Here is a 25,399-nt window from a genome sequence, read left to right as displayed (position 1 = left end):
GTGGCATGCACCTATAGTCCCTGCTACTCGGGAGGCTGAGGCAGGAGAATTGCTTGAGCCCAGGAGGTTGCAGTGAGATGAGATCACTGCCACTGCACTCCAGCCTTGGCAACAGAGGGAGATTCCATCTCAAAAAAAAAAAAAAAAAAAGAAGAAGAAAAGAAAAGAAATAAGAGCAGTTTGAGAAAATGTTCAGGGTGACTTAAGCATACAGGTTGGGGAAAGCATGGCAAGAGATGAGGGCGGAATGGGGAGCAGACAAGGGCAATGTCAGAAGAAGCTTCCACTTTCTCCCCTGGGCACTGGGGAGCCATGGCAAGTTGAGAGCAAGGGAAGGAGAGGCCCGACTTGTGCTTTAGGAAGACTCCTCTGGCTATCACGAGGACAGGAATTGCCAGGAGACCAGGGGGAGGTTGGATGGGAATGTGGGTGGACCTGGTTGAAGAGGGAGCTGTGGAAATGGGGAGGAGGGGACAGAGGATTTAGGACATAGGGAGGTTAGCTGGATGTCCCCTCTCTCTAGGAAGGGCAGAAACCTACAAAAAGTCATCATGGGGACACTTTATTTGATCTTCTGCTTGGAACCCAGAGCTACACCACCTGTGCTGGAGAACCGCCAGCCAAATTTTCAAAGTTGCGGTGGGGACAAGGAGACAGCGCCATCTGGTGCTTCAGGGTGTGGCCAATGAATGTGGAGGGGAGTGTCCTAAGGTTGGCAGCCTCTTTTGATGCAAGCTACCCCACTTTTTTGTTGTTGGGTTTTTTGAGACAGGGTCTTACTCTCGTCCAGGCTGAGTGCAGTGGCATGATCATGGCTCACTGGCTCAAGCCATTCCCCACCTCAGCATCCTGAGTGGTTGGAACCATAGGTGAGTAGCACCACACCCAGCTAATTTTTTATTTTTGTAGAGATGAAGTCTCCTTATGTTACTGGTTGGTCTCGAACTCCTGGACTCAAGTGATCCTCCTGCCTTGGCTTCCCAAATTGGTGGGATCACAGGCGTGAGTCACTGTACCTGGTCCACCCCACTTTTGTTTTGCTTTTCTTTTTTTAATTTGTTTTTTCAATTTTTTTTTTTCCCGAGACGAAGTCTCACTCTGTCGCCCAGGCTGTAGTGCAGTGGTGCCATCTCAGCTTACTGTAACCTCCACCTCCCGGGTCCAAGTGACCCTCCTGCCTTGGCCTCCCAAATCGCTGGGATCACAGGCATGAGTCACTGTACCTGGCCCACCCCACTTTTATTTTGTTTTTATTTGTTTTTATATTTATTTTATTTTATTTTTTTTCAAGACAGAGTCTTCTTCTGTCGCCCAGGCTGGAATACAATGGTGCCATCTCGGCTCACTGCAACCTCCACCTCTCAGGTTCAAGTGATTTCCTGCCTCGGCCTCCTGAGTAGCTGGGATTACAGGCACCCGCCCTCACACCTGGCTAACTTTTGTATTTAGAGATGGGGTTTCACTGTGTTGGCCAGGCTGGTCTCAAACTCTTGACCTCAGGTGATCCACCCACCTTGTCCTCTCAAAGTGCTGGGATTACAGGCGTGAGCCACCGCGCCCAGCCTGACCTTTTTTTCATTTATATTTTTCAGCACCCTACTTAAAAATATTTTTTTAAATTCTAATTAAATACATATAACATTAAATGTACCATCTTAACCATTTTTCAGCACACAGTTCAGTCGCGTTAGGTGCATTCATACTATTGTGCCAACAAACCTCTGGGACCTTTTCATCTTCCCAAACTGAAACTCTGTACCCATTGAACAACTCCCCATTCCCCCTGCCTGCAACCCCGACACCCGTCATTCTACTTCATGTTTCTATTAGTTTGACTCATTCTGTTGGAGATGGAGTCTCGCTCTGTTGCCCAGGCTAGAGCGCAGTGGCGCTATCTCAGTTCACTGCAAGCTCCGCCTCCCAGGTTCACGCCATTTTCCTGCCTCAGCCTCCCAAGTAGCTGGGACTGCAGGCGCCCACCACCACGCCTGGCTAATTTTTTGTATTTTTAGTGGAGATGGGGTTTCACCATGTGAGCCAGGATGGTCTCAATCTCCTGACCTCGTGATCCGCCCGCCTCGGCCTCCCAAAGTGCTGGCATTATAGGTGTGAGCCATCGCGCCCTGCCAAAATATTCTTAATTAGTGGCCAACATTTTAAAATTGGGATAATTCTGATTTTTAAAAAATATTTCTGGCTTTTCATGCAAAATCAGAGTTGTCAGGCTGACCATCAGGGAGATGATGGGATGGCACAGGATTTGAGGATATGAGGTGGTGGCAGGGGAGGGGCTTGAGAGCTGTGGCATCAGCCTCACCCTGGAGCCAGAGCCAGGGTGTTGAGGGGCAGGGAGGGGGAGATCACAGGTGGCTTCCTGGAGGAGGAAATGGTAGAGAGGGAGATGCGAGTGGGAATGGATTTAGGGTGTTTAAAACTGAGCCTGAATCTAGATAAGTTGACAGAGAATAGGCAGAGGGTGGCACTGAATAAAGACAAAGGGAAGGTGATTCACTTTAAGGAAAAACAAAACAAAACAAAACATCCAGCACCTAACGTGTATCTGGCTCTGTTTTGGTTTTGAGGACGCAGGCAGGCTCAGGTCCCACCCTCCTGGGTCTCACAAGCTAGTAGGGACACGCACTCTTCCCCAGCACTGATGACTTAGAGTGGTCGGGCTGTGGTGGGGGAACCCAGGGGGTTGAGGACACCCAGAGTTGGAGCATGGCCCAGACTGGGAGGTCAGGGAGTGCTTCCTGGAGAAGGGGAAGTCAAAGCTGAAACCAAATAGGGAAGAAAGGGAATTGAGAAAGAGCTGTACAAAGGGGCAAGGCTGAGGGTGGCAGAAGGGGGTGGTTCTGACAATCAGCTGCTGCCTTCCCTTTCATCCCCCTCCCCAGGATGCCCTCGAGGACCAGCTAGCCCCAGACTTCGACCCCATGCGGCTCACCCGCTGCCAGGCTGCCCTGGCGGCCGCCATCACCCTCAACCTTCTGGTCCTCTTCTATGTCTCCTGGCTGCAGCACCAGCCTAGGAATTCCCGGGCCCGGGGGCCCCGCCGTGCCTCTGCTGCCAGCCCCCGAGTCACCGTTCTGGTGCGGGAGTTTGAGGCATTTGACAACGCGGTGCCCGAGCTGGTGGACTCCTTCCTGCAGCAAGACCCGGCCCAGCCCTTGGTGGTGGCAGCCGACACGCTCCCCTACCCGCCCCTGGCCCTGCCTCGCATCCCCAACGTTCGTCTGGCGCTGCTCCAGCCTGCCCTGGACCGGCCAGCCGCAGCCTCGCGCCCGGAGACCTATGTGACCACCGAGTTCGTGGCCCTGGTACCTGACGGGGCACGGGCTGAGGCACCGGGCCAGCTGGAGCGCATGGTAGAGGCGCTCCGCGTGGGAAAGGCACGCCTGGTGGCTGCCCCCGTCGCCACGGCCAACCCTGCCAGGTGCCTGGCCCTGAACGTCAGCCTGCGAGAGTGGACCGCCCGCTATGGCGCAGCCCCCGCCGCGTCCCGCTGCGACGCCCTGGACGGAGATGCTGTGGTGCTTCTGCGCGCCCGCGACCTCTTCAACCTCTCCGCGCCCCTGGCCCGGCCGGTGGGCACCAGCCTCTTCCTGCAGACTTCCCTTCGCGGCTGGACTGTGCAGCTGCTGGACTTGACCTTCGCCGCAGCGCGCCAGCCCCCGCTGACCACTGCCCACGCGCGCTGGAAGGCTGAGCGTGAGGGGCGTGCTCGGCGGGCAGCGCTGCTCCGTGCACTGGGCATCCGCCTAGTGAGCTGGGAGGGCGGGCGGCTGGAGTGGTTCGGCTGCAACAAGGAGACCACACGCTGCTTTGGAACCGTGGTGGGCGACACGCCCGCCTACCTCTATGAGGAGCGCTGGACGCCCCCTTGCTGCTTGCGCGCTCTGCGCGAGACCGCCCGCTACGTGGTGGGTGTGCTCGAGGCCGCGGGTGTGCGCTACTGGCTCGAGGGCGGCTCACTGCTGGGGGCCGCCCGCCACGGGGACATCATCCCATGGGACTACGACGTGGACCTGGGCATCTACTTGGAGGACGTGGGCAACTGCGAGCAGCTGCGGGGGGCAGAGGCCGGCTCGGTGGTGGATGAGCGCGGCTTCGTATGGGAGAAGGCGGTCGAGGGCGACTTTTTCCGCGTGCAGTACAGCGAAAGCAACCACCTCCACGTGGACCTGTGGCCCTTCTACCCCCGCAACGGCGTCATGACTAAGGACACGTGGCTGGACCACCGGCAGGATGTGGAGTTCCCCGAGCACTTCCTGCAGCCGCTGGTGCCCCTGCCCTTTGCCGGCTTCGTGGCGCAGGCGCCTAACAACTATCGCCGCTTCCTGGAGCTCAAGTTCGGGCCCGGGGTCATCGAGAATCCCCAGTACCCCAATCCGGCACTGCTGAGTCTGACGGGAAGTGGCTGAAGCCCTAATACCCTCGCCTTTGTTTTTCAGGGGTCTGTCTGGATGTGGAGAAGCTCTGTGTGAGCGGTGAGGGGTGGAGGGGTGTCGCGGAGACAGGGAAGGGGGAAACTGACCAAGAAAGAAATTCGAGGGAGAGCATGAAAGAAGGCTGACATTGGCAGGAGGAGAGCACCAGGAGGAGGATGGGAAGCGACCTCCAGATTTCTCAAATGGTCATGCCCACTGGGAGCCGTGGATATGCGTGGGGACATCCTGGGTCATCCCAGTCACGGAGGGAGCCGGGGATGTCACGCCGTCCCGCAGGGCCCAGCAAGGCCCCAGACCCGAAAAAAGTGTCCTGCCCAAGATTCCAAGAGCCCTGTCCTCTAGGGCAGGGACAGAGTTTTGGAAACAGAAAGAGTGCAGGCTCTGGAGCCAGATTGGCAAGATTCAAATCCTGGCTCTATGGCTTATGAGCCAGGTGGGCCTGGGGGAGCATCGCCCTTTCTCAGTGCCTCAATAGCTTCCAGGATGCGGGACCCTTGGCTGCAGGGATTGCTTCCGCCACTAGAGGGCGCGCCGGTCCCGCTCCTGGTGGCCCACTGTGGCTGCCCGGACGTCAGTATGCCCAGGGCCTCTGTTCCATAGCCATCTACTCTCTTCAGCCTTTGGACTTCTCTCCAAGCCCCTGTGGAAGGCGGACAGCAGTGACCACATCCCCTTCTTTCGGACTGCGACCTCCTTCCCTCCTGAGAGAGCCCTGTGACCTGCATGCTACTCTTAATTATTCTATTCAAGACTGAATGGAAGTATTTCAGGCTTGCAGAGGAGGAGATGCTCAGAGCTCCGAGGTGCGGCTGTGGTCGAGAACCGGGTGTTGGACCGGGCACGGGGGCTCACGCCTGTATTCCCAGCACTTTGGGCGGCCGAGGTGGGAGGATCGCTTGAGCCCAGGAGTTCGAGACCAGCCTGGTCAACATGCCAAGACCCCGTCTCTATTTTTAACAAAGAAAAAGAACAGACTTCTGAATCTCAGCTCCACTCATGATTATTACCTCATTATTTCAGCTGTCTGCACCTATTTCCCCACTTGCACGGCAGGGTAGACAACCATAGCTCACACTCACTGAGCACCTGCTGGGTACCAGGCACCATTCTCAGTGTTTCCCTTGGATCAATTGATGCGTCCCTCAACTCAGCCCTCTGAAGTGACAGCTGCTATTATTTTCATTATACAGATGAGGAAGCTGAGGCCAGAATGGTGAAGTCACTTGCTTAAGCTCAGACAGCTTAGGAAGGGGCAAATTGGGGGCTTGAACCCAGGTGGTCAGGCTCTGGAGCCCACAATTGTCTTACCCAGTATGCCCCTCTCTAGTCATGGTCCCCAAGAGAGGCTTGGCGACTCACTTAGCAGGTGAAAGCAATGGCAGCCTTCCTTATTTGATTATGCACCTAAGAATAAATGGTATTTGGGCATGTATTCCCAATATGTGTATATTTATTTATAAAGACATACAGATACTTATCTGTATGTTAGTAATAAAGCTTAAATTATTCCATTTTAAAATTATGAATATGAATAGGGTTTTCTTATGTTTCTTGCCTCATCCCAATGACTTGTTTTGCACGCCTGGGTGTGAGCACCCAACATTCAAGACCACAGGTTAAAAAAAAAAAAAAAGTTGGCCGGGCGCGGTGGCTCATGCCTGTGATCCCAGCACTTTGGGAGGCTGAGGCAGGAGGATCACTTGAGCTCATGAGTTCGAGACCAGCCTGAGCAATAGAGCAAGACTCTTCTCAATTAAAAATAATAAATAAGGCCAGGCATGGTGGCTCACACCTGTCATCCAACACTTGTGGGAGCCTGAGGCGGACGGATCTCGAGGTCAAGAGATCGAGACCATCCTAGCTAACATGGTGAAACTCCATCTCTACTAAAAATACAAAAAATTAGCCAGGCGTGGTGGCAGGCGCCTGTAGTCCCAGCTACTCAGGAGGCTGAGGCAGGAGAATGGCATGAACCCGGGAGGCAGAGCTTGCAGTGAGCTGAGATCGCGCCACTGCACTCCAGCCTGGGCAACAAAGTGAGACTCCATCTCAAAAAAATAAAATAAATTAATAAGTAATAAATAAAATAAGAGGCAAAATGTTAAAAATAAGCAAGAACTGGGCACAGTGGCTCATGCCTGTAATCCTGGTATTTCAGGAGGCCAAGATTGGAGGATCCTTTAAGGTCAAGAGTTAGAGACCAGCCTTGGCAACATAGTGAGATCCCCTTCTCTACAAAAGAATAAAAAAATAGCCACTGTATTAGTCCCTTCTCACGCTACTAATAAAGACCTACCCGAGACTGGGTAATTTATACAGGAGGAGAGGTTTAATCAAGCCACAGTTCAGCATGGCTGGGGAGGCCTCAGGAAACTTACAATCATGGCAGAAGGAGAAGAAAACACATCTTGTGATGGCAGGAAAGAGAAGTTCCAAGCAAAAGGGGGAAAAGCTCCTTATAAAACCATTAGATCTCGTGAGAACTCACTATCGCGAGAACAGCATGGGGGTAACCGCCCCCATGATTCAATTATCTCCCACCGGGTCCCTCCCACGACACGGGGGGATTATGGGAACTACAATTCAAGGTGAGATTTGGGTGGGAACACAGCCAAATCATATCAGCCAGGCATGATGGCATGCACCTGTAGTCCTAGCTACTGGGGAGGCTGAGGCAGGAGGATTGCTTGAGCCTAGGAGATCAAGGCTGCAGTGAGCTCTGATGACACCTCTGCACTCCAGCTTCAGCAACAGAGCATTATCCCATCCCCCACCCCCCTCAAAAAAAAGAAAGAAAAGACATGGGCTCTGAGGTTGGAGAGGACTGGGTTTCCCAGCGCTGCCACCTCCTCCCAGGGCCTCTGTTGACCTCTGTCTCTGCGACCCCACCTTGCATTTGGGAAATGGAAGCAATGAGATCGCTCCTCCCTCAGGAGTGTGTTCGCGGTAAAGGGGTCCAGAGTCTGGCTGGGTTTGAATCCTGGCTTGGCCACCTGCCTTCTTTGTAATCTCAGGCAAGTCACTGCGTCTCTGAACCTGTAAACTGGGGAGATTGGTAATATTGCACAACTGTACATTCCTCAGAGGAGGCGGCTTCACAGACCAGCAAGAGAAGATTACTATTTGGCCCAGTCTCCTGAGGCTCAGACATCCAAAGCCTGATTTCTTGTAACCCAACCCCTGCTTTTAACCACTGAACCCACAAATAGTTCACAGAGAGACTTGGCAGGTCCCCAGGGAGGACTGTGGAATGTATGGGGATGATTTGCATTATCATCATGACTGGAAGCTGCACTTGGCTCTTGGCAGATGTGGTCCGGGGATGCAGCTGTCTTGTAATATTCAGGAATCTCCACACAGTACAGCATCATCCCTTGTCTCATGCAGCTTCCAGATGTCTCACTGGACATTCACGAAGGAAGGGTAATATTCAAAATGTTTTGCCACTGGTACTGTAATGTAAGTTAATATATGTCAATGTATGCATCAAATTTTAAAAATATTTTAGGCCAGGCATAGTGTAATCCCAGCACTTTGGGGGGCCAAGGCAGGAGGAGGGCTTGAAGCCAGGAATTCGAAACCAGCCTGGGGGCCAGGCAACATAGACAGACCTTCATCTCTACAAAACATTTCAAAAATTGAGCAGGGCGTGGTGGCACACACCATTAATCTCAGCACTTTGGAAGGCCGAGGCTGGTGAATTGCTTGAGCCCAGGAGTTCAAGACCAGCCTGGGGGCCAGGCGGGGTGGCTCACGCCTGTAATCCCACCACTTTGGGAGGCTGAGGCGGGCAGATCACTTAAGGCCAGGAGTTCAAGACCAGCCTGGCCAACAAGGCAAAACCATGTCTCTACTTAAAATACAACAATTAGCTGGACATAATGGTACACACCTGCAGTCCCACCTGCTCAGGATGCTGAGGTGGGAGGATCACCTGAGCCCAGGAGGTCAAGGCTACAGTGAGCCATGATCATGCCACTGCATTCCAGCCTGGGCAACAGAGTAAGACCCTGTCTCAAAAAAACAAAAATCCTTATTATCCCTAAGTTATGACATGACAAAGACCTGTCACAATTAACCTGAACTAATTTATTTTTATTCAAATACGTATTGAATTTTAGTGCTTTCTCAACTACACTTGTGCTATCATCAGCCAGAATAGAAGTATTTCAGTATTTTAACAACCAGTATTGGCCAGGTGTGGTGGCTCACGCCTGTAATCCCAGCACTTTGGGAGACCAAGGTGGATGGATCACAAGGTCAGGAGTTTGAGACCAGCCTGGCCAAAATGGTGAAACCCCGTCTCTACTAAAAATACAAAAATTAGCCAGGCATGGTGGTGGGCACCTGTAGTCCCAGCTACTCGGGAGGCTGAGCAGGAGAACTGCTTGAACCCAGGAGGTGGAGGCTGCAGTGAGCTGAGATCGTGTTACTGCACTCCAGCCTGGGCAATAGAGCAAGACTCCATCTCAAAAACAAACAAACAAAAAAGAACAGTATTTCCATACTAGTTCAGACCAACTAAATTTTAGCCTTACTTGGAGGTGAAAACCCTGGCCAAAACTCTCTTGTAAATACAAAGTCCTCTTTGTTTTTAAATGGCCTCAGTATCTTCCAGGAAGTGCGACTACCACAAAAAATGAGGGAAGCTTGTATCGTGTTTTGTTCAAAACTTGGCCAAAGGTTGTCCACTATGTGAAAAAAATCACATTGCACATGCCTCTTGGTAATTGGGCACCAGTCCACGTGTTTTCAATGTGTTAGAACTGTCTATATTATAGGTGTAAACATCTGGTTACCTCCTTGGGTTCTGGGGTGCTGGCTCTACACATCCGCATAATGAAATGCATATTGTAAGTTTAGTATGTTCTTATTTCTTCTTTTTATTACATTTAGGGCAATCAAGGATTGTTTTTGTTGCTGCTGCTGCTGTTGTTGTTTCTGAGACAGGGTCTCACTCTCTCACCCAGGCTGGAGTGTAGTGGCACAGTCTTGGCTCATTGCAGCCTCAACTTCCCAGGCTCAGGCGATTCTCCTACCTCAGCCTCCCAAGTAGCTGGGACTGCAGATACGTACTACCATACCCAGCTTATATATATAAGCTAAAAATACAAAAATCTCTACTAAATTACTAAAATACAAAAATATTTCTACTCTCTACTAAAAATACAAAAATTAGCTACTACTAAAAATACGAAAATTAGCTAGGTGTGGTGGCTCATGCCTGTAATGCCAGCAGTTTGGGAGGCCGAAGCAGGTGGATTACTTGAGGTCAGGAGTTCGAGACCAGCCTGGCCAACATGGTAAAACCCCATCTCTACCTAAAATATATATGTATTTTTTAGGTAGAGATGGGGTTTCACCATGTTGCTCAGGCTAGTCTCAAACTCCTGGGCTCAAGCAATCTGCCCACCTTGGCCTCCCAAAGTAGGATTTTCTTAAATCATGTTAAATCATGTGCCAACGGATTATACTATCTATGAACTTCATTTCAGGAGAACAGAGAGAACTTTCCCAGAACTGACATTCAAGCCAGCACACGCCCTGGGATGGCCATGCCAGTGGTTAAAACACCAAAACACTAAATTATGGATTATTTACCCATTCATAAACGGTCACTGCCATGAACCCCCTGACTATTAGTATCCGCTTAGCTCTCCCTGGGGATCCCCGGGCTGCCCTCTGGCCCAGCAGTCTGAGGGTTAAACTGGGTATAGTGGGAGGTAAGGGGGACCCATATCCCAGATGTTGGGTGGACCAATGACTTTGCCAAGCAGTAAATATTTTGTGTATCAGCCCTGCATGTTACAAAATATTTGCTATGAACAACGGTGGCATGTAAAGACCTGTCTACATTAGCCAGGTGTGGTGGCTCATGCCTATAATCCCAGCGCTTTGGAAGACCAAGGCTGGAGAATCGCATGAGCCCAGGAGGTGGAGGACACCCCGGGTAATATGTTGACACCCTGTCTCTACAAAAAAAAATTTTAGGCCGGGTGCAGTGGCTCATGCCTGTAATCCCAGCACTTTGGGAGGCTGAGGCAGGCAGATCACTTGAGGTCAGGAGTTTGAGACCAGCCCGGTCAACATGGTGAAACCACGTCTCTACTAAAAATACAAAAATTAGCCAGGTGCGGTGGCTCACACCTGTAATCCTAGCACTTTGGGAGGCCGAGGTGGGCAGATTACTTGAGGTCAGGAGTTCAAGACCAGCCTGGCCAACATGGTGAAACCCTATCCCTACTAAAAATACAAAAATTAGCCAGGTGTGATGGTGGGCACCTGTAATCCCAACTACTCAGGAAGCTGAGGCAGGAGAATCGCTTGAACCTGAGAGGTGGAGGTTGCAGTGAGCTGAGATTGCACCACTGCACTCCAACCTGGGTGACAGAGTAAGACTGTCTCAAAAATAAAATAAAATAAATAAAAAATAAAAAACATGTCTACAAATGCACCTTTATGCACAATAGCCCCAACCTGGAAACCATCAGATGTAAATCAACATGTGGGTGGATAAGCAAACTGTGGTACACCCAGACCACGTAATACTCCTTAGCAAGTTTTCCAAAAATGGAAAGAACTGGGCCGGCCATGGTGACTCACGCCTGTAATCCCAGCACATTGGGAGGTCGAGGCGGGTAGAGCACTTGAGGTCAGGAGTTCGAGACCAGCCTGACCAACATGGAGAAACCCCATCTCTACTAAAAACACCAAATTTGCTGGGCCTGGTGGCACATGCCTGTAATCCCAACCACTTGGGAGGTTAAGGCAGAAGAATCGCTTAAACCCGGGAGGCGGAGGTTGTGGTGAGCCGAGATCATGCCATTGCACTCCAGCCTGGGCAACAAGAGTGAAACTCCATCTCCAAAAAAAAAAAAAAAAAAGGCCAGGCGCAGCGGCTCAAGCCTGTAATCCCAGCACTTTGGGAGGCCGAGACAGGCAGATCATGAGGTCAGGAGATCAAGACCATCCTGGCTAACCTGGTGAAACCCCATCTCTACTAAAAAATACAAAAAAACTAGCCGGGCGAGGTGGCGGACGCCTGTAGTCCCAGCTACTTGGGAGGCTGAGGCAGGAGAATGGCGTAAACCCGGGAGGCGGAGCTTGCAGTGAGCTGAGATCCGACCACTGCACTCCAGCCTGGGCGACAAAGCGAGACTCTGTCTCAAAAAAAAAAAAAAAAAACTACTGACACGTGCAAAAACGAATAAATCCCGAAAGCATTATGTCACGTAAAAGAAGTCAGATGCAAGAAGCTACATAGTATATGATTCCACCAATGTAAAATTCTAGAAGAGGTAAAACTAATTCATAGTGACCAAAAGCAGATCAGGGGTTACCTGGGCCTGGAGCTGGAGAGAGGGGCAGACTGCAAAGAAGCATGAGGAAATTTGAGGATGATAAGAGTATCACGGCCGGGTGCGGTGGCTCAAGCCTGTAATCCCAGCACTTTGGGAGGCCGAGACAGGCGGATCACGAGGTCAGGAGATCGAGACCATCCTGGCTAACACGGTGAAACCTCGTCTCTACTAAAAATACAAAAACTAGCCGGGCGAGGTGGCGGGCGCCTGTAGTCCCAGCTACTCGGGAGGCTGAGGCAGGAGAATGGCGTAAATCCGGGAGGCGGAGCTTGCAGTGAGCTGAGATCCGGCCACTGCACTCCAGCCCGGGCGACGAGACTCCGCCTCAAAAAAAAAAAAGAGTATAAAGTATCTTGATTATGGGAGTGGTTTTTCACAGTACATTCATCTGTCAAAACTCATTTAACTGTATTTTATTTATTTATTTATATATTTTTGTTTATTTATCTTTTGAGACACCGTCTCTAGTGTTGCCCAGGCTGGTCTCAAACTCCTGGGCTCAAGCAATCCTTCTGCCTTGGCCTCTCAAAGTGCTGGAATTACAGGCATGAGCCTGACCTAATTGACCTTAATGGGTGCAATTTATAATATGAAAAAAAAATTTTTTTTTTTTTGAGATGGAGTCTCGCTCTGTTGCCCAGGCTGGAGTGCAGTGGCGCAATCTCGGTTCACTGCAAGCTCTACCTCCAGGGTTCACGCCATTCCCCTGCCTCAGCCTCCCAAGTAGCTGGGACTACAGGCGCCCGCCACCACGCCCGGCTAATTTTTTTGTATTTTTAGTAGAGACAGGGTTTCACCATGTTAGCCAGGATGGTCTCAATCTCCTGACCTCGTGATCCGCCTGCCTTGGCCTCCCAAAATGCTGGGATTACAGACATGAGCCACCACGCCTGGCCGAAAAATTTTTTTTTGAGCCAGCCTTGCTCTGTTGCCTAGGCGGGAGTGCAGTGGTGCCGTTCTTGGTTCACCGCAACCGCTACCTGCTGGATTCAAGTGATTCTCATCAGCCACCTGAGTAGCTGGGATTACAGGTGTGCACAACCACACCTGGTTACTATTTGTATTTTTAGTGGAGATGGAGTTTCACCATCTTAGCCAGGCTGGTCTTGAACTCCTGGCCTCAAATTAGCTGCCTTGGCCTCCCAAAGTGCTAGGATTACAGGTGTGAGCTACCTTGCCTGGCCTATTGTATGTAAATTATACCTCAATTTATGTAAATTATACCTCAATAAGTTTGACCTCAAAAAGAGCAGATGGGGGCAGAATCCAACATGCCTAAGAACATTGACCTTTGTCTAAGACAAAACTGAGTCACTGCCCTCTGCCTTTCTGTCCCCATACTGCCACTCTGAGCCTAGAACCCAGGACCAACCCCAATCCAGGGCCAGCCTGGGCCCTCCTTCCTGGGCCAAGCTCCTTCAAAGAGGCAAGAGGGTGGGTGGGGCGATGGAGAAAGGGAGAGAAAGGTGGGAGCTGGGAACTGGGACTCAGGGAGTGGCCATCAAAATGCTTTTTCTCCTGCTCTTACGTAACCCGCACCAGCAGCCTTTGGGTGAGGCATAACAGAGCTATTGTCACCAGCGGGTGAGACCTGGCAATGCTCACCCAAGGTCACATAGTTACCAGGCAGCAGAGTCGGGAGTGAACCAGCCTCTTCCACCATTCTACCAGTGTTTATTGAGTGCCTGCTGTGCTCATGCACCGGACCCTATGCTAGGCTCTGAGCACACAGCAGTGAACAATTCAAAGACAGGCAGGAAACAATAAACATCATAAAGCAGTGAGTTCTATAGCCTGTTGGGAGGGGACTGTTGCTATTTAAAAAGGAGAACAGGGCAGGGTGCGGTGGTTCACACCTGTAATCCCAGCACTTTGGGAGACATAGGCGGGAGGATCCCTTCAGCCCAGGAGTTCAAAACCAGCCTGAACAACATGCAGAGACTGTGTCACTACAAAAAAAAAAAAAAAAATTAAGAAAAAAAAATAGCTGGGCATAGGAGCATGGGCCTATAGTCCCAACTACTTAGGAGGCTGAGGTAGGAGGATCACTTGAGCCTGGAAGGTCAAAGCTGAAATGAGCTGTGATCATAAAACTGCATTCCAGCCTGGGCAACAGAGCAAGACCCTGTCTTTAAAAAAAAAAAAAAAAAGTAGAACAGGCCTGGTGTGGTGGCTTATGCCTGTAATCCCAGTACTTTGGGAGGCCGAGGTGGGAGGATCACTTGAGCTCAGGAGTTTGAGACCAGCCTGGGCTATAGAGGAAGACCCTCCCAGCACTTTGGGAGGCCAAGGTGGGCAGATCATGAGACCATCCTGGCTAACATGGTGAAACCCCATCTCTACTAAAAATACAAAAAATTAGCCGGGCGTGGTGGCGGGCACCTGTAGTCCCAGCTACTCGGGAGGCTGAGGCAGGAGAATGGCATGAACTCGGGAGATGGAGCTTGCAGTGAGCCGAGATCGCGCCATTGCACTCCAGCCTGGGTGACAGAGCGAGACTCCGTCTCAAAAAAAAAAAAAGGTAGAACAGGGTATGGGTTGGGTGGGTGAGAGTGGGGGCAGGAAGCAGGGGTGGTAGAATTAAATAAAGTGGTCAGAGAAGGCTCACTGAGGTGACACTGCGGCCAAGTCGAGAGGGAGTGGAAAGAGCCAAGTGGAAGTCTGGGGGCAGAGCAGCCAGGACAGGAACAGCCTGTGCAAAGGCCCTGAGGCACCAGCAGGCCTGGCATGTTCACGGAATGCCAGAGGCTGGAGTGAGAGAGGGAGGAGGAGAGTGGGAAGAGGTGAGGTAGGTGAAGTAAGGCACATACTACAGAGGCTATGGGGAACACCTTGGATTTTTCTCTGGATTCTGAGCTGCCCAGGGCCACGAGCTGCCATGATGGAAACAGGCGCCCTCTGGAGGCCATATGGGGAACAGAGGGAAGAGGTTGGGGCTCAGGAGTCCTGCGTGAAGGCAATTGCAATACTTCAGGTGGGAGATGATGGCAGCTGGCCAGGGTGGTACCCAGTGTGGAAGGTGTAGAGGGGCTAGATTTGGGGTTTGAGGGCAGAGAAACTGAGATTTCTGGTAGCTTGAATGTGGGGTATGACGGACAGAAAGAGGGCATAGCAGGGGAAGAAAATAAAGTGGCTTGTCCTGTACGTGACTGGAGCCCAGCTGCTTGCACCAACCCGGGCTCCTGCACCCCTCAGCAGGCCCGGGGCTTCCCAACGCCAGGCCAGAGCCAACCCCATGGAACCCAAAGTGCCCAAGCTCTTCAGTGAATGAGGCTCTTAATGTATCACCGCCCATCAGGCCTGGCCTGGCATCCAGGTTTCTCCACCTGCAGACTGCAGGAGCCTCATTGGTGGGTTCCAGATTCCAAGTTCCAGTATTTGGAGGAGGTGGCAGAGGACTGTCCCCACCCCACCGTTTTCATCTTTCACCCAAGATTTGCACAGATTTCATTTTAATGACAGTCCGTTGTCTGTTTTGAGATAGAGTCTCACTCTGTTGCTCAGGCTGGAGTGTGGTGGCAAGATCTCAGCTCACTGCAACCTCCGCCTCCTGGGCTCACCTCAGGCTCCTGAGTAGCTGGTACTACAAATGCCCAGATAATTTTTTACATTTTTAGTAGATATGGGGTTCCACTATGTTGGCCAAGCTGGTCTCAAACTACTAACCTGAGATGATCCACCTGCCTCGGCCTCCCAACGTGCTGGGATTACAGGCATGAGCCACCACATCCGGACACCCAGCCACTGGTTTAAAAAAATGTTTGACACTGGGCACAGTGGCTCATGCCTGTAATCCCAACACTTTGGGAGGCTGAGGCGGGCAGATCACTTGAGGTCAGGAGTTGGAGACCATCCTGGCCAACATGGTGAAACCCCATCTCTACTAAAAAAAATACAAAAATTAGCTGGACTTGGTGGTAGGTGCCTGTAATCCCAGCTCTTCAGGAGGCTGAGGCAGGAGAATCCCTTGAACCCGGGAAGTGGAGGTTGCAGTGAGCCGAGGTTGTACCATTGCACTCCAGCCTGGGGGATGAGAGCGAGATTTCATCTCAAAAACAAAACAAAACAAAACAAAACAAAACAAAACAAAACAAAACAGAAAACAGTGGCTGAGTGCAGTGGCTCATGCCTGTAATCCCAGCACTTTGGCCTGGAAGTTCCACACCAGCCTGGGCAACACAGTGAGATCCCTTGCTTACGAAACAAAACGAAACAAAACAAAAAATCTTTTCTAATTAAAAATAGCTGGGCATGGCTAGGCACGGTGGTGGCTCACTCCTGTAATCCCAGCACTTTGGGAGGCTGAGGCAAATCACCTGAGGTTAGGATTTTGGGACCAGCCTGGCCAACATGATGAAACCCAGTCTCTACAAAAAAATACAAAAATTAGCCAGGCCTGGTGGCAGGTGCCTGTGTGGAGGAAAAGAAAGAGAGATCAGATTGTTACTGTGTCTATAGAGAAAAGCAAGATGCAAGAAACTCCATTTTGATCTGTACTAAGAAAAATTGTTTCTGCTTTGAGATGCCGTTAACCTGTACCTTTAGCCCCAACCCTGTGCTCACAGAAACATGTGCTGTAATGAATCAAAGTTTAATGGATTCAGGGCTGTGCAGGATGTGGCTTGTTAACAATGTGTTTGCAGGCAGTATGCTTGGTAAAAGTCATCGCCATTCTCCGTTCTCGATTAACCAGGGACACCATGCACTGCGGAAAGCCGCAGGGACCTCTGCCCAAGAAAGCCTGGGTATTGTCCAAGGTCTCCCCCACTGAGACAGCCTGAGATATGGCTTCATGGGAAGGGAAAGACCTGACCATCCCCCAGCCCGACACCCCTAAAGGGTCTGTGTGGAGGAGGAGGAGTGAAAGAGGGAGGCCTGTTTGCAGTTGAGATGAGAGGAACGCTTCGGTCTCCTGCTTGTCCCTGGGAATTGGAATGTCTCGATGTAAAGCTGACGGTTCCCATTCGTTCTATTCTGAGATGGGAGAAAACCGCCCTGTGGCTGGAGGTGAGATCCGCTGGCACGGATACTGCTCTGTTGCTCTTTGCTACACTGAGATGTTTCGGTAAAGAGAAACATAAATCTAGCCTGCGTGCACATCCGGGCACAGCACCTTTCCTTGAACTTATTCACGATACAGATTCCTTTGCTCGAATGTTTCCCTGCTGACCTTCTCCCCACCTGTTGCCCTGCTACACTCCCCTCGCTAAGATAGTAAAAATAATGATCAATAAATACTGAGGGAACTCAGAGGCTGGCGCCGGTGCGGGTCCTCTGTATGCTGAGCGCCAGTCCCTGGGCCCACTGTTCTTTCTCTATATTTTGTCTCTGTGTCTTATTTCTTTTCTCAGTCTCTCGTCCCACCTGATGAGAAATACCCAAAGGTGTGGAGGGGCTGGTCCCCTTCATGCCTGTAATCCCAGCTATCCAGGAGGCTGAGGTAGGAGGATTGCTTGAACCTGGGAGGCAGAGATTGCAGTGAGGTGAGATTATGCCACTGCACTCCAGCCTGGTGACAGAGTAAGATTCTGTCTTAAAGAAAAAAAAAAAAATAGCTGGGCATGGTGGTGCACGCCTGTGGTCCTAGCTACTCAGGAGGCTGAGGTGGGAGGATCGATTGAGCTCAGGAGTCAGAGGCTACAGTGAGATATAATCACACCACTACATTCCAGCCTGCGAGACACAGCAAGGTACCAAATCTTAAAAAAAAAAAAAATTATTAAAAAACGTTTGAGCTGGGCGCAGTTGAGCCGGGCGCAGATTACAAATTCACACTTGTAATCCCAGCACTTTGGGAGGCTGAGGTGGGTGAATCACCTGAGGTCAGGAGTTCAAGGCCAGGCTGGCCAACATAGTGAAACCCCATCTCTACTAAAAATATAAAAAATTAGCCCGGCGTGGTGGCACACACCTGTAATCCCAACTACTTGGGAGGCTGAGACAGGAAAATTTCTTGAACCTGGGAGGTGGAGGTTGCAGTGAGCTGAGATCGTGCCATTGCACTCCAGCCTGGGCAATAGAGCAAGACTCTGTCACACACACAAAAAAAATTAGAATAGAAAAAAATGAGTAACATTTGGTAAAGCTTGTTTCATGAACATTTTTTTATATACACATAGGTTGTTTTTTTTTTTTTTTTTTTTGAGACGGAGTCTTGCTCTGTCGCCCAGGCTGGAGTGCAGTGGCCCGATCTCGGCTCACTACAAGCTCCGCCTCCCGGGTTCACGCCATTCTCCTGCCTCAGCCTCCCGAGTAGCTGGGACCACAGGCGCCCGCCATCTCGCCCGGCTAGTTTTTTGTATTTTTAGTAGAGACGGGGTTTCACCGTGTAGACCAGGATGGTCTCGATCTCCTGACCTCGTGATCCACCCGTCTCGGCCTCCCAAAGTGCTGGGATTACAGGCTTGAGCCACCGCGCCCGGCCCACATAGGTTGTTTATGAAATATTATATAAGTAGGTTTATAGCTCCATAAATAGGCATCCCTCAGACTATAAAACTAATCTATTCCCAAAATAGTATTATATAGAAAATTTGGGGATAAACCATTATTTATTTATTTATTATTATTTTTTTGAGACGAAGTTTCGTTCCTGTTGCCAGGCTGGAATACAATGGCATGATCTCAGAGGTTGTACAATGGCACAACCTCTTCCTCCCGGGTTCAAGTGATTCTCATGCCTCAGCCTACCAAGTAGCTGGGATTACAGGTGCATGCCACTAACCCGGCCAATTTTTGTATTTTTAGTAGAAACAGAGTTTCACCATGTTGGCCAGGCTCAAACTCGTGACTTCAGGTGATCCATCCACTTCACCTCCCAAAGTGCTGGGATTACGGGCATGAGCCACCTGCCCAGCTTTTATTTATTTATTTATTTGAGATGGAGTCTTGCTCTGTCACCAGACTGGAGTGCAGTGGTGTGATCTCGGCTCACTGCAACCTCTGCTTCCCAGGTTCAATTGATTCTCCTGCCTCAACCTCCTGAGTAGCTGGGACTACAGGCGCCTGCCACCACGCCCAGCTAATTTTTGTATTTTTACATCCATGTTGGCCAGGGTGGTCTCCATCTCTTGACCTTGTGATCTGTCTGCCTCAGCCTCCCAAAGTGCTGGGATTACAGGCGTGAGCCACTGCAGCCGGCCCTGGCTTTTATTTTAAGCAGAGAAAATAATGCACTCCCAGCTTCATCCAAAAACACTAACAAATTTCCCAGAATATCAATAAAAGACTCTTTAAACACCTATATAACAACCCACCATGGTTTATGGCATAGTAGAAAGCATTTAAAATATCAATTACCTAATTATTCAACACTTAACCTCATGAATGATTATGTGTGTGTACAATACAAAACTATTCTGCACAGAATCGGATGTAAATTGTATTTTCCTTCCACAGGAAGGAAACAAACTAAACAGACAAGCAAAAGGATACTAAAGATACCATCTCCAATTGGACCCAGGTCAGTAGTGCCTCCAGGCACCTGGCCAAAGTCAATACAGGGGGTTTGGAAGAGGCAGATAATATCAACGGCGGCTAACAAATTCAACGCACAAAACAGAATCCTGTTAGAACAGGTAAGAAGTAGGGCCGGGTGCAGTGGTTTATGCCTGTAATCCTAGCACTTTGGGAAGCCAAAGTGGGAGGATCACTTGAGTCCAGGAGTATGAGACCAGTCTGGGCAACATAGTGAGACCCCGTTTCTACAAATACAAATTAGTGGCCAGGCATGGTGGCTCATGCCTGTAATCCCAGCACTTGGGGAGGCCAAGGCAGGCAGATCACCTGAGGTCGGGAGTTTGAGGCCAGCCTGACCAACATGGAGAAATCCTGTCTCTACTAAAAATACAAAATTAGCCGGGCATGGTGGCACATGCCTGTAATCCCAGCTACTCAGGAGGCTGAGGCAGGACAATCACTTGAACCCAGGAGGCAGAAGTTGCGGTGAGCCGAGATCGTGCCATTGCACTCCAGCCTGGGCAACAAGAGCAAAACTCTGTCTCAAAATAACAATAATAATAATAATAATTAGCTGGGTGTGGTGGGGTGCACCTGTAGTTCCAGCCACTCAGGATGCTGAGGCAGGAGAACTGCTTGAGCCCAGGAAGTCGAGGCTGCAGTAAGCCATTATGGCACCACTGCACTCAGCTTGAGAAACAGAGACCCTGTCTCAAAAGAACAGGGAGATACAATAGCAGCATAGTCCTTTTCTTTGCGGGGGGGCGGCAGGGAGGGTGAGACAGAGTCTTGCTCTGTTGCCCAGGCTGGAGTGCAGTGGTGCAATTTCCAGTCACTGCAACCTCTGCCTCCAGGGTTCAAGCAATTAATTCTCCTACCTCAGCCTCCTGAGTAGCTGGGATTACAGGCACCCACTACCATACCCGGCTAATTTTTTTATTTTTAGTAGAGACGGGGTTTCACCATGTTGGCCAGGCTGATCTTGAACTCCTGACCTCATGATTCACCCACCTCAGCCTCCCAAAGTGCTGAGATTACAGGCGTGAGCCACTGTGCTGGGCCTTAATTTTTATATATTTTTTTGTAGAGACGACGTCTCACTATGTTGCCCAGGCTTGTCTTGAACTCCTGGCCTGGAGCGATCTCAAAGTGCTGGATTTAGAGGTGTGAGCCCCCACGCCCAGCCCAGTGGCGTTTCTTGATGAGCAGATACTGTCATTGTAGTGGCTAGTTCGTTAAGTCAAATTCTCAACAACACCTGATTAAATAGTTGACACTCAATTTTATTGCTAAAAAAGTGTCCTCTGGAATGACAGCAGGTATTTGCCCCCAGCCTCTCCCCAGAGTCCTTGGGAGTATTTCTATTATTGTGGAGGGAATAGGGGATCTGGGGACATGGTGGGACGTACTGTGGAGACAGGAGGTCACAGAACACATATACACACGTAAACACACACACATTCCCCCCAACAACTACAGCCGCCAAAATACCCAGCATGGTGTTGAAACATCCCCACAATGGGGCTAGAATTCCCCATGGTGACCTGTGACCTGCTCCCTGACACAGGTAAGGCCAGGCAGGTCATGGTGGGTAGGCAGCAGGACATTATTTCTCCATCTTGTTGTTTTCTAGCCTTGAGTTGGGGACATGAGTGAGAACTGGGGGTTTTGAGGAGTAACCCTCGTGAACACATGTACTCCAGCAGCCAGGCATCCCGGATCTCCTGTCCAGGAGGGGGCTGGGGCCCTGGCTCCCAGAGTGTGCAGGCAGACCCCCAGAGCCCTAGTTCATTCATCTATCCATTCCTCATAATCCAATGTCCAGTGAGCACCTCCAGCAGGGCAGGGAAGGTCCCTCCTGGGATTTACATGACTGATTCCTTCTCAGAGGCGGCCGTGGCATCCCCCGCAGGCCCCCGATAGTGTTGGAGGAGGGGGTTCCCTTCCTCAGTGGGGGCTGGCAGCGGATCCAGGGGCAGCTCACTCTTCACTTGTATCAACTCGGGCTCTGTGCTTCTCACCTCCATACGGTCCACATAATTTTGGAGGAGTCCTGCCCCCAGAGCATCACCTTCTACATTGAGGACGGTACAGGACCGGTCACTAAAGGGGTAGAAATGACAGCAAAGTAAGTGGGAGGGGAGAGGGTGACAGCGAAGGAGAGGGCCAAAGCCTAAGCCTCCTCCCTCTCTCCCCCTGGAATCTAAAAAGTAAAAATTAAGAGTTGGAGTCAGCCTGGGCAATAGAGTGAGATTCCCATCTCCATATAGATAAAAAAAAAAAAAAATTAGCCAGGCATGGTAGTGCACACCTATAGTACCAGCTACTCAGCAGGCTGAGGCAGGAGGATTGCTTGAGCCTGGGAGGTGGAGGAAAAAAATTAGCCAGGCATGGTAGTGCATACCTATAGTCCCAGCTACTCAGGAGGCTGAGGCAGGAGGATCACTTGAGCCTGGGAGGTGGAGGCTGCAGTGATTACAACCATGATCACATCACTACACTCCAGCCTGGGCGACAGAGTGAGACCATGTCTCAAAAAAAATTAAAGTATCATTCACCTACCATAAAATTAACCTTTTAAAAGTATCCACCATCTTGGTATTTTTTAGTATATTCAGACTTGTGTAACCATTGCCAATAATTAATTCCAGAATATTTGTTTGAGACAGGATCTCACTCTGTTGCCCAGGCTGGAGTGCAGTGGCACAGTCTTGGCCCACTGCAACCTGTACCTCCTGGGTTCAAATGATTCTCCTGCCTTAGCCTCCTGAGTAGCTGAGATCACAGGCATATACCACCATACCAGCTAATTTTTTTGTATTTTTAGTGGAGACGGGGTTTCACCATGTTGGTCGGGCTGGTCTCCAACTCCTAACCCCAAATGATCCACCTGCCTGAGCCTCCCAAAATGTTGAGATTACAGGCGTGAGCCACTGTGCCTGGCTGCTTTCCAGTCTTTATACTCTTAATAGCTTAATCATGATAGCAAATAATTATGTAGCAATTACTGCTTACTGGGGGCTGCTCTAAGGGAGGTGTGTCTGTTATCTAATCCTTAGGGAGAGACTGTTCTTCTCCCCATTTTACAGATGGAGAAACTGAGACACAGGGAGATTAAGCACTTCCCGAGGGCATAACAGCGAATGTTGGAGCTGGGATGTGAACCCGAGCAGTCTGGCCGAAGAGTCTGATGTATTCACCACACAGGTGCCCTACTTTTCTCATGTTCCTCTTGGACCCGCAACGATGCCATTCCTTGCTCTCAGGAATGCTCAAGTTTCCCCCCCTTTTCTCCAGAATTCCTTCCTTCTTCTCCTCCTCTTCTATCCAGAGGCTCTAAGGACTCTCACTCACTCATCCTCTTTCCCAGGCCCCTGTCCCAGTCTCCAGACCCACACTCACACTAGCCAGTCCACAGCCAGGATCAAGGAGATATGGTCGGCCGGGAGGTTGACTGCTTCGAGGATGATGGCCAGAGTGAGGACACCTCCAGCAGGGATGCCCGCTGCCCCCACGCTGGACGCTGTGGCCGTGACCCTGAGGGAGAAGGTAGGAGGTTAGGCAGACGCCTCTGTTGTGGGAGAAGATAGGGGTCAACTGGGGTCCGGGGGGTCCCATCCATAGCCCCCTGACACTCACAGGATGGTGATGATCTTTACGAAGTCCAAGGACTGCTCGCTGAGCTGTGCAATGAACACTGCAGCCACGCACTGGAAGAGCGCGGCACCGTCCATGTTGACGGTGGCACCGATGGGCAGGATGAAACGGCTGATGTGCTTGGCCACGCCATTATTCTCCTCCACGCACTTCATCATCAACGGCAGCGTGGCGGAACTACAAGGGATGGGGGAGCTGAGTTAGGTCAACCTGCTGACTGGGCTCTGCCCACCCTCCAGGTCCCGCCCAGGAGAGGCCCCGAGAACCCCATCCCAACCAGCCAAAGCCCCATCCACCCCACCTAGTGGATCCCCACCAAAGCCTGCCTAAGCAAAGCCCTGTCACCCAACCAGCCAAAGGCTGCCCACCCTCCAGGTCTGACCCGTACCACCAACCCAGCTGAAGCCCTGCCCACTCAGAGCCCACCCACACCACTTGCCCAGCCCCGCCCACCAGATCCCGCCCATACCACCTGTCCAGCCGAAGTCCCGCCCACCTCCCTAGCCTGTCCCTTGGTCCAAGGCCCTCCCATCTAACCTACATCCCCTTCTCTCCTACCATGTCCAGACTCCACCCCCAGCCCTCACTTGCTATATCTAAGCTCTTTTCCCACAAGCAGGCAGCACTAGGGAACTCAATACCAGGATTACAAAATCTATGAGTCCTGGAACCTCTGGGAGAGTACAGACTACTACCTCCCAAAATACCCATACAATTCACACCTAAATTCTAATGTTTGGGTCCTGCTGACTCTCACCAATAATACACTAAGAATTCCTATTGTCTTGGAAGGGGACAGGGCCAGCAGGGACGAATGAAATGCCCAGGAGAGAGGGTGGAAGGAGTTCTGAGGTTGAATCAGAGCAGAATTTAAGAGCCCCCCAGGGGCTGGGCATGGCGGCTGTAATCCCAGCACTTTGGGAGGCCGAGGTGGGCGGATCACTTGAGGCCAGGAGTTGGAGACTAGCCTGGCCAACATGGTGAAACTCCGTCTCTACTAAAAACACAAAAATTAGCTGGGTGTGATGGTGGACACTTGTAGTCCCAGCTACTTGGGAGGCTAAGGCAGAGAATCACTTGAACCCAGGAGGCAGAGGTTGCAGTGAGCTGGGATCACACCACTACACGCCAGCCTGGGCAACAGAGCGAGACCCCATCATTTAAAAAAAAAAAAGAGTGCCGCCAGTGCCATGGGGAGGCAGTTTAAGAAAGGGGGGAATTGGCCGGGCGCGGTGGCTCAAGCCTGTAATCCCAGCACTTTGGGAGGCCGAGATGGGCGGATCACGAGGTCAGGAGATCGAGACCATCCTGGCTAACATGGTGAAACCCCGTCTCTACTAAAAAAATACAAAAAACTAGCCGGGCAAGGTGGCGGGCCCCTGTAGTCCCAGCTACCGGGAGGCTGAGGCAGGAGAATGGCGTAAACCTGGGAGGCAGAGCTTGCAGTGAGCTGAGATCCGGCCACTGCACTCCAGCCTGGGCGACAGAGCGAGACTCCGTCTCAAAAAAAAAAAAAAAAAAAGAAAGGGGGAGAATAAATCTCTAAGGCAATCGTTTCCTATTTTTTTAAGGGTGGGGATAAATCCAGGACCTTATGAGGATCTCCTAAAGTATGGCCCCTGTACCCAGATCCAATGTCCCCGGCACAGAAAATTTCATCCACTCCGTGCCACTTAGCTTAAACATCTCGCCCTAGCCCACCCCAAGGCCGTACCTGGAGGAGGTCCCAAAGGCAGTGGCCAGCGGTGTCACGATGCCCCACAGAAAGCGGTAGGGGTTTTTACGGGTGAAGAGGAAGTAGATGAGGGGCAGTACCAGGAGCCCATGGATGGCATGGCCCAGCAGGCAGCACAGAATGTACTTGCCAAGGCGGGCAAAGAGTAAACCCACGTCCTCCATCTCCACGATCTTGCCAGCCACCAGGAACATGATGCCCACGGGGGCGTACCTGATCGGTAACACAGGCGACAGCTTGTTGCCTCTTCCACGGGCCCAGTGGCCAGGCGTGAGGCTCAGCACCCTGCCCACATCTTCCCGCCTTCTCCTGAGGTCAGGAGAAGCCCCAGCCATGTGTGCTTCAGCGTGGGCACCACTCCCAGGCCTGGCCCCTGAAGCCCCTGTGCCAACCTCACACTCTCTTTTCCCCTCAAAGTAGAGCAGCCCGGAAATAAAAGTCTCTGTGCAGGCTGGGCATGGTGGCTCACGCCTGTAATCCCAGCACTTTGGGAGGCTGAGGCGGGTGGATCACCTGAGGTCGGGAGTTCAAGACCAGCCTGGCCAACATGGAGAAACCCCCGTCTCTGCTAAAAATACAAAATTAGCCAGGCATGGTGGCGCATGCTTGTAATCCCAACTACTCAGGAGGCTGAGGCAGGAGAATTGCTTGAACGGGGGAGACAGAGGTCGCTGTGAGCCGAGATTGCGCCATTGCACTCCAGCCTGGGCAACAAGAGTAAAACTCGGCCGGGCGCG

General features: G+C 51.2%; 2 protein-coding genes and 1 long non-coding RNA gene across 7 annotated transcripts in view; 2 read left to right on the top strand and 1 right to left on the bottom strand.

Moving 5' to 3' along the window:
• FKRP (fukutin related protein) overlaps positions 1–5,974 on the top strand; it is a 12,120-nt gene extending 6,146 nt beyond the window's left edge. For all 5 annotated transcript variants that reach the window (XM_023182689.1, XM_023182687.1, XM_023182688.1 and 2 more), the window contains exon 4: positions 2,898–5,974. In XM_023182689.1, the coding sequence (XP_023038457.1) occupies positions 2,937–4,424 (1,488 nt within the window). In that variant the 5' untranslated portion in view covers positions 2,898–2,936 and the 3' untranslated portion in view covers positions 4,425–5,974. The remainder of the gene's footprint in view (positions 1–2,897) is intronic.
• A 13,179-nt stretch (positions 5,975–19,153) lies between these two features.
• LOC111520149 lies at positions 19,154–23,913 on the top strand. Its single transcript, XR_002724571.2, has 3 exons — positions 19,154–19,389; positions 22,360–22,477; positions 22,641–23,913. It is a non-coding gene; the product is annotated as an uncharacterized LOC111520149 (long non-coding RNA).
• SLC1A5 (solute carrier family 1 member 5) overlaps positions 20,533–25,399 on the bottom strand; it is a 14,942-nt gene continuing 10,075 nt past the window's right edge. The window contains exons 5-8 of the mRNA XM_023182692.3: positions 24,642–24,875; positions 22,910–23,104; positions 22,673–22,807; positions 20,533–21,373 (exon numbers count right to left, since the gene is read on the bottom strand). Coding sequence (XP_023038460.1) covers positions 21,136–21,373; positions 22,673–22,807; positions 22,910–23,104; positions 24,642–24,875 — 802 coding nt within the window. The 3' untranslated portion in view covers positions 20,533–21,135. The remainder of the gene's footprint in view (positions 21,374–22,672; positions 22,808–22,909; positions 23,105–24,641; positions 24,876–25,399) is intronic.

Source organism: Piliocolobus tephrosceles, chromosome 21 (assembly GCF_002776525.5).
Source record: "Piliocolobus tephrosceles isolate RC106 chromosome 21, ASM277652v3, whole genome shotgun sequence".
NCBI classification, from domain to species: Eukaryota; Metazoa; Chordata; class Mammalia; order Primates; family Cercopithecidae; genus Piliocolobus; species Piliocolobus tephrosceles.
Note: the sequence above shows the minus strand (reverse complement) of the source record. Positions and strands in the feature narration are given on the sequence as shown.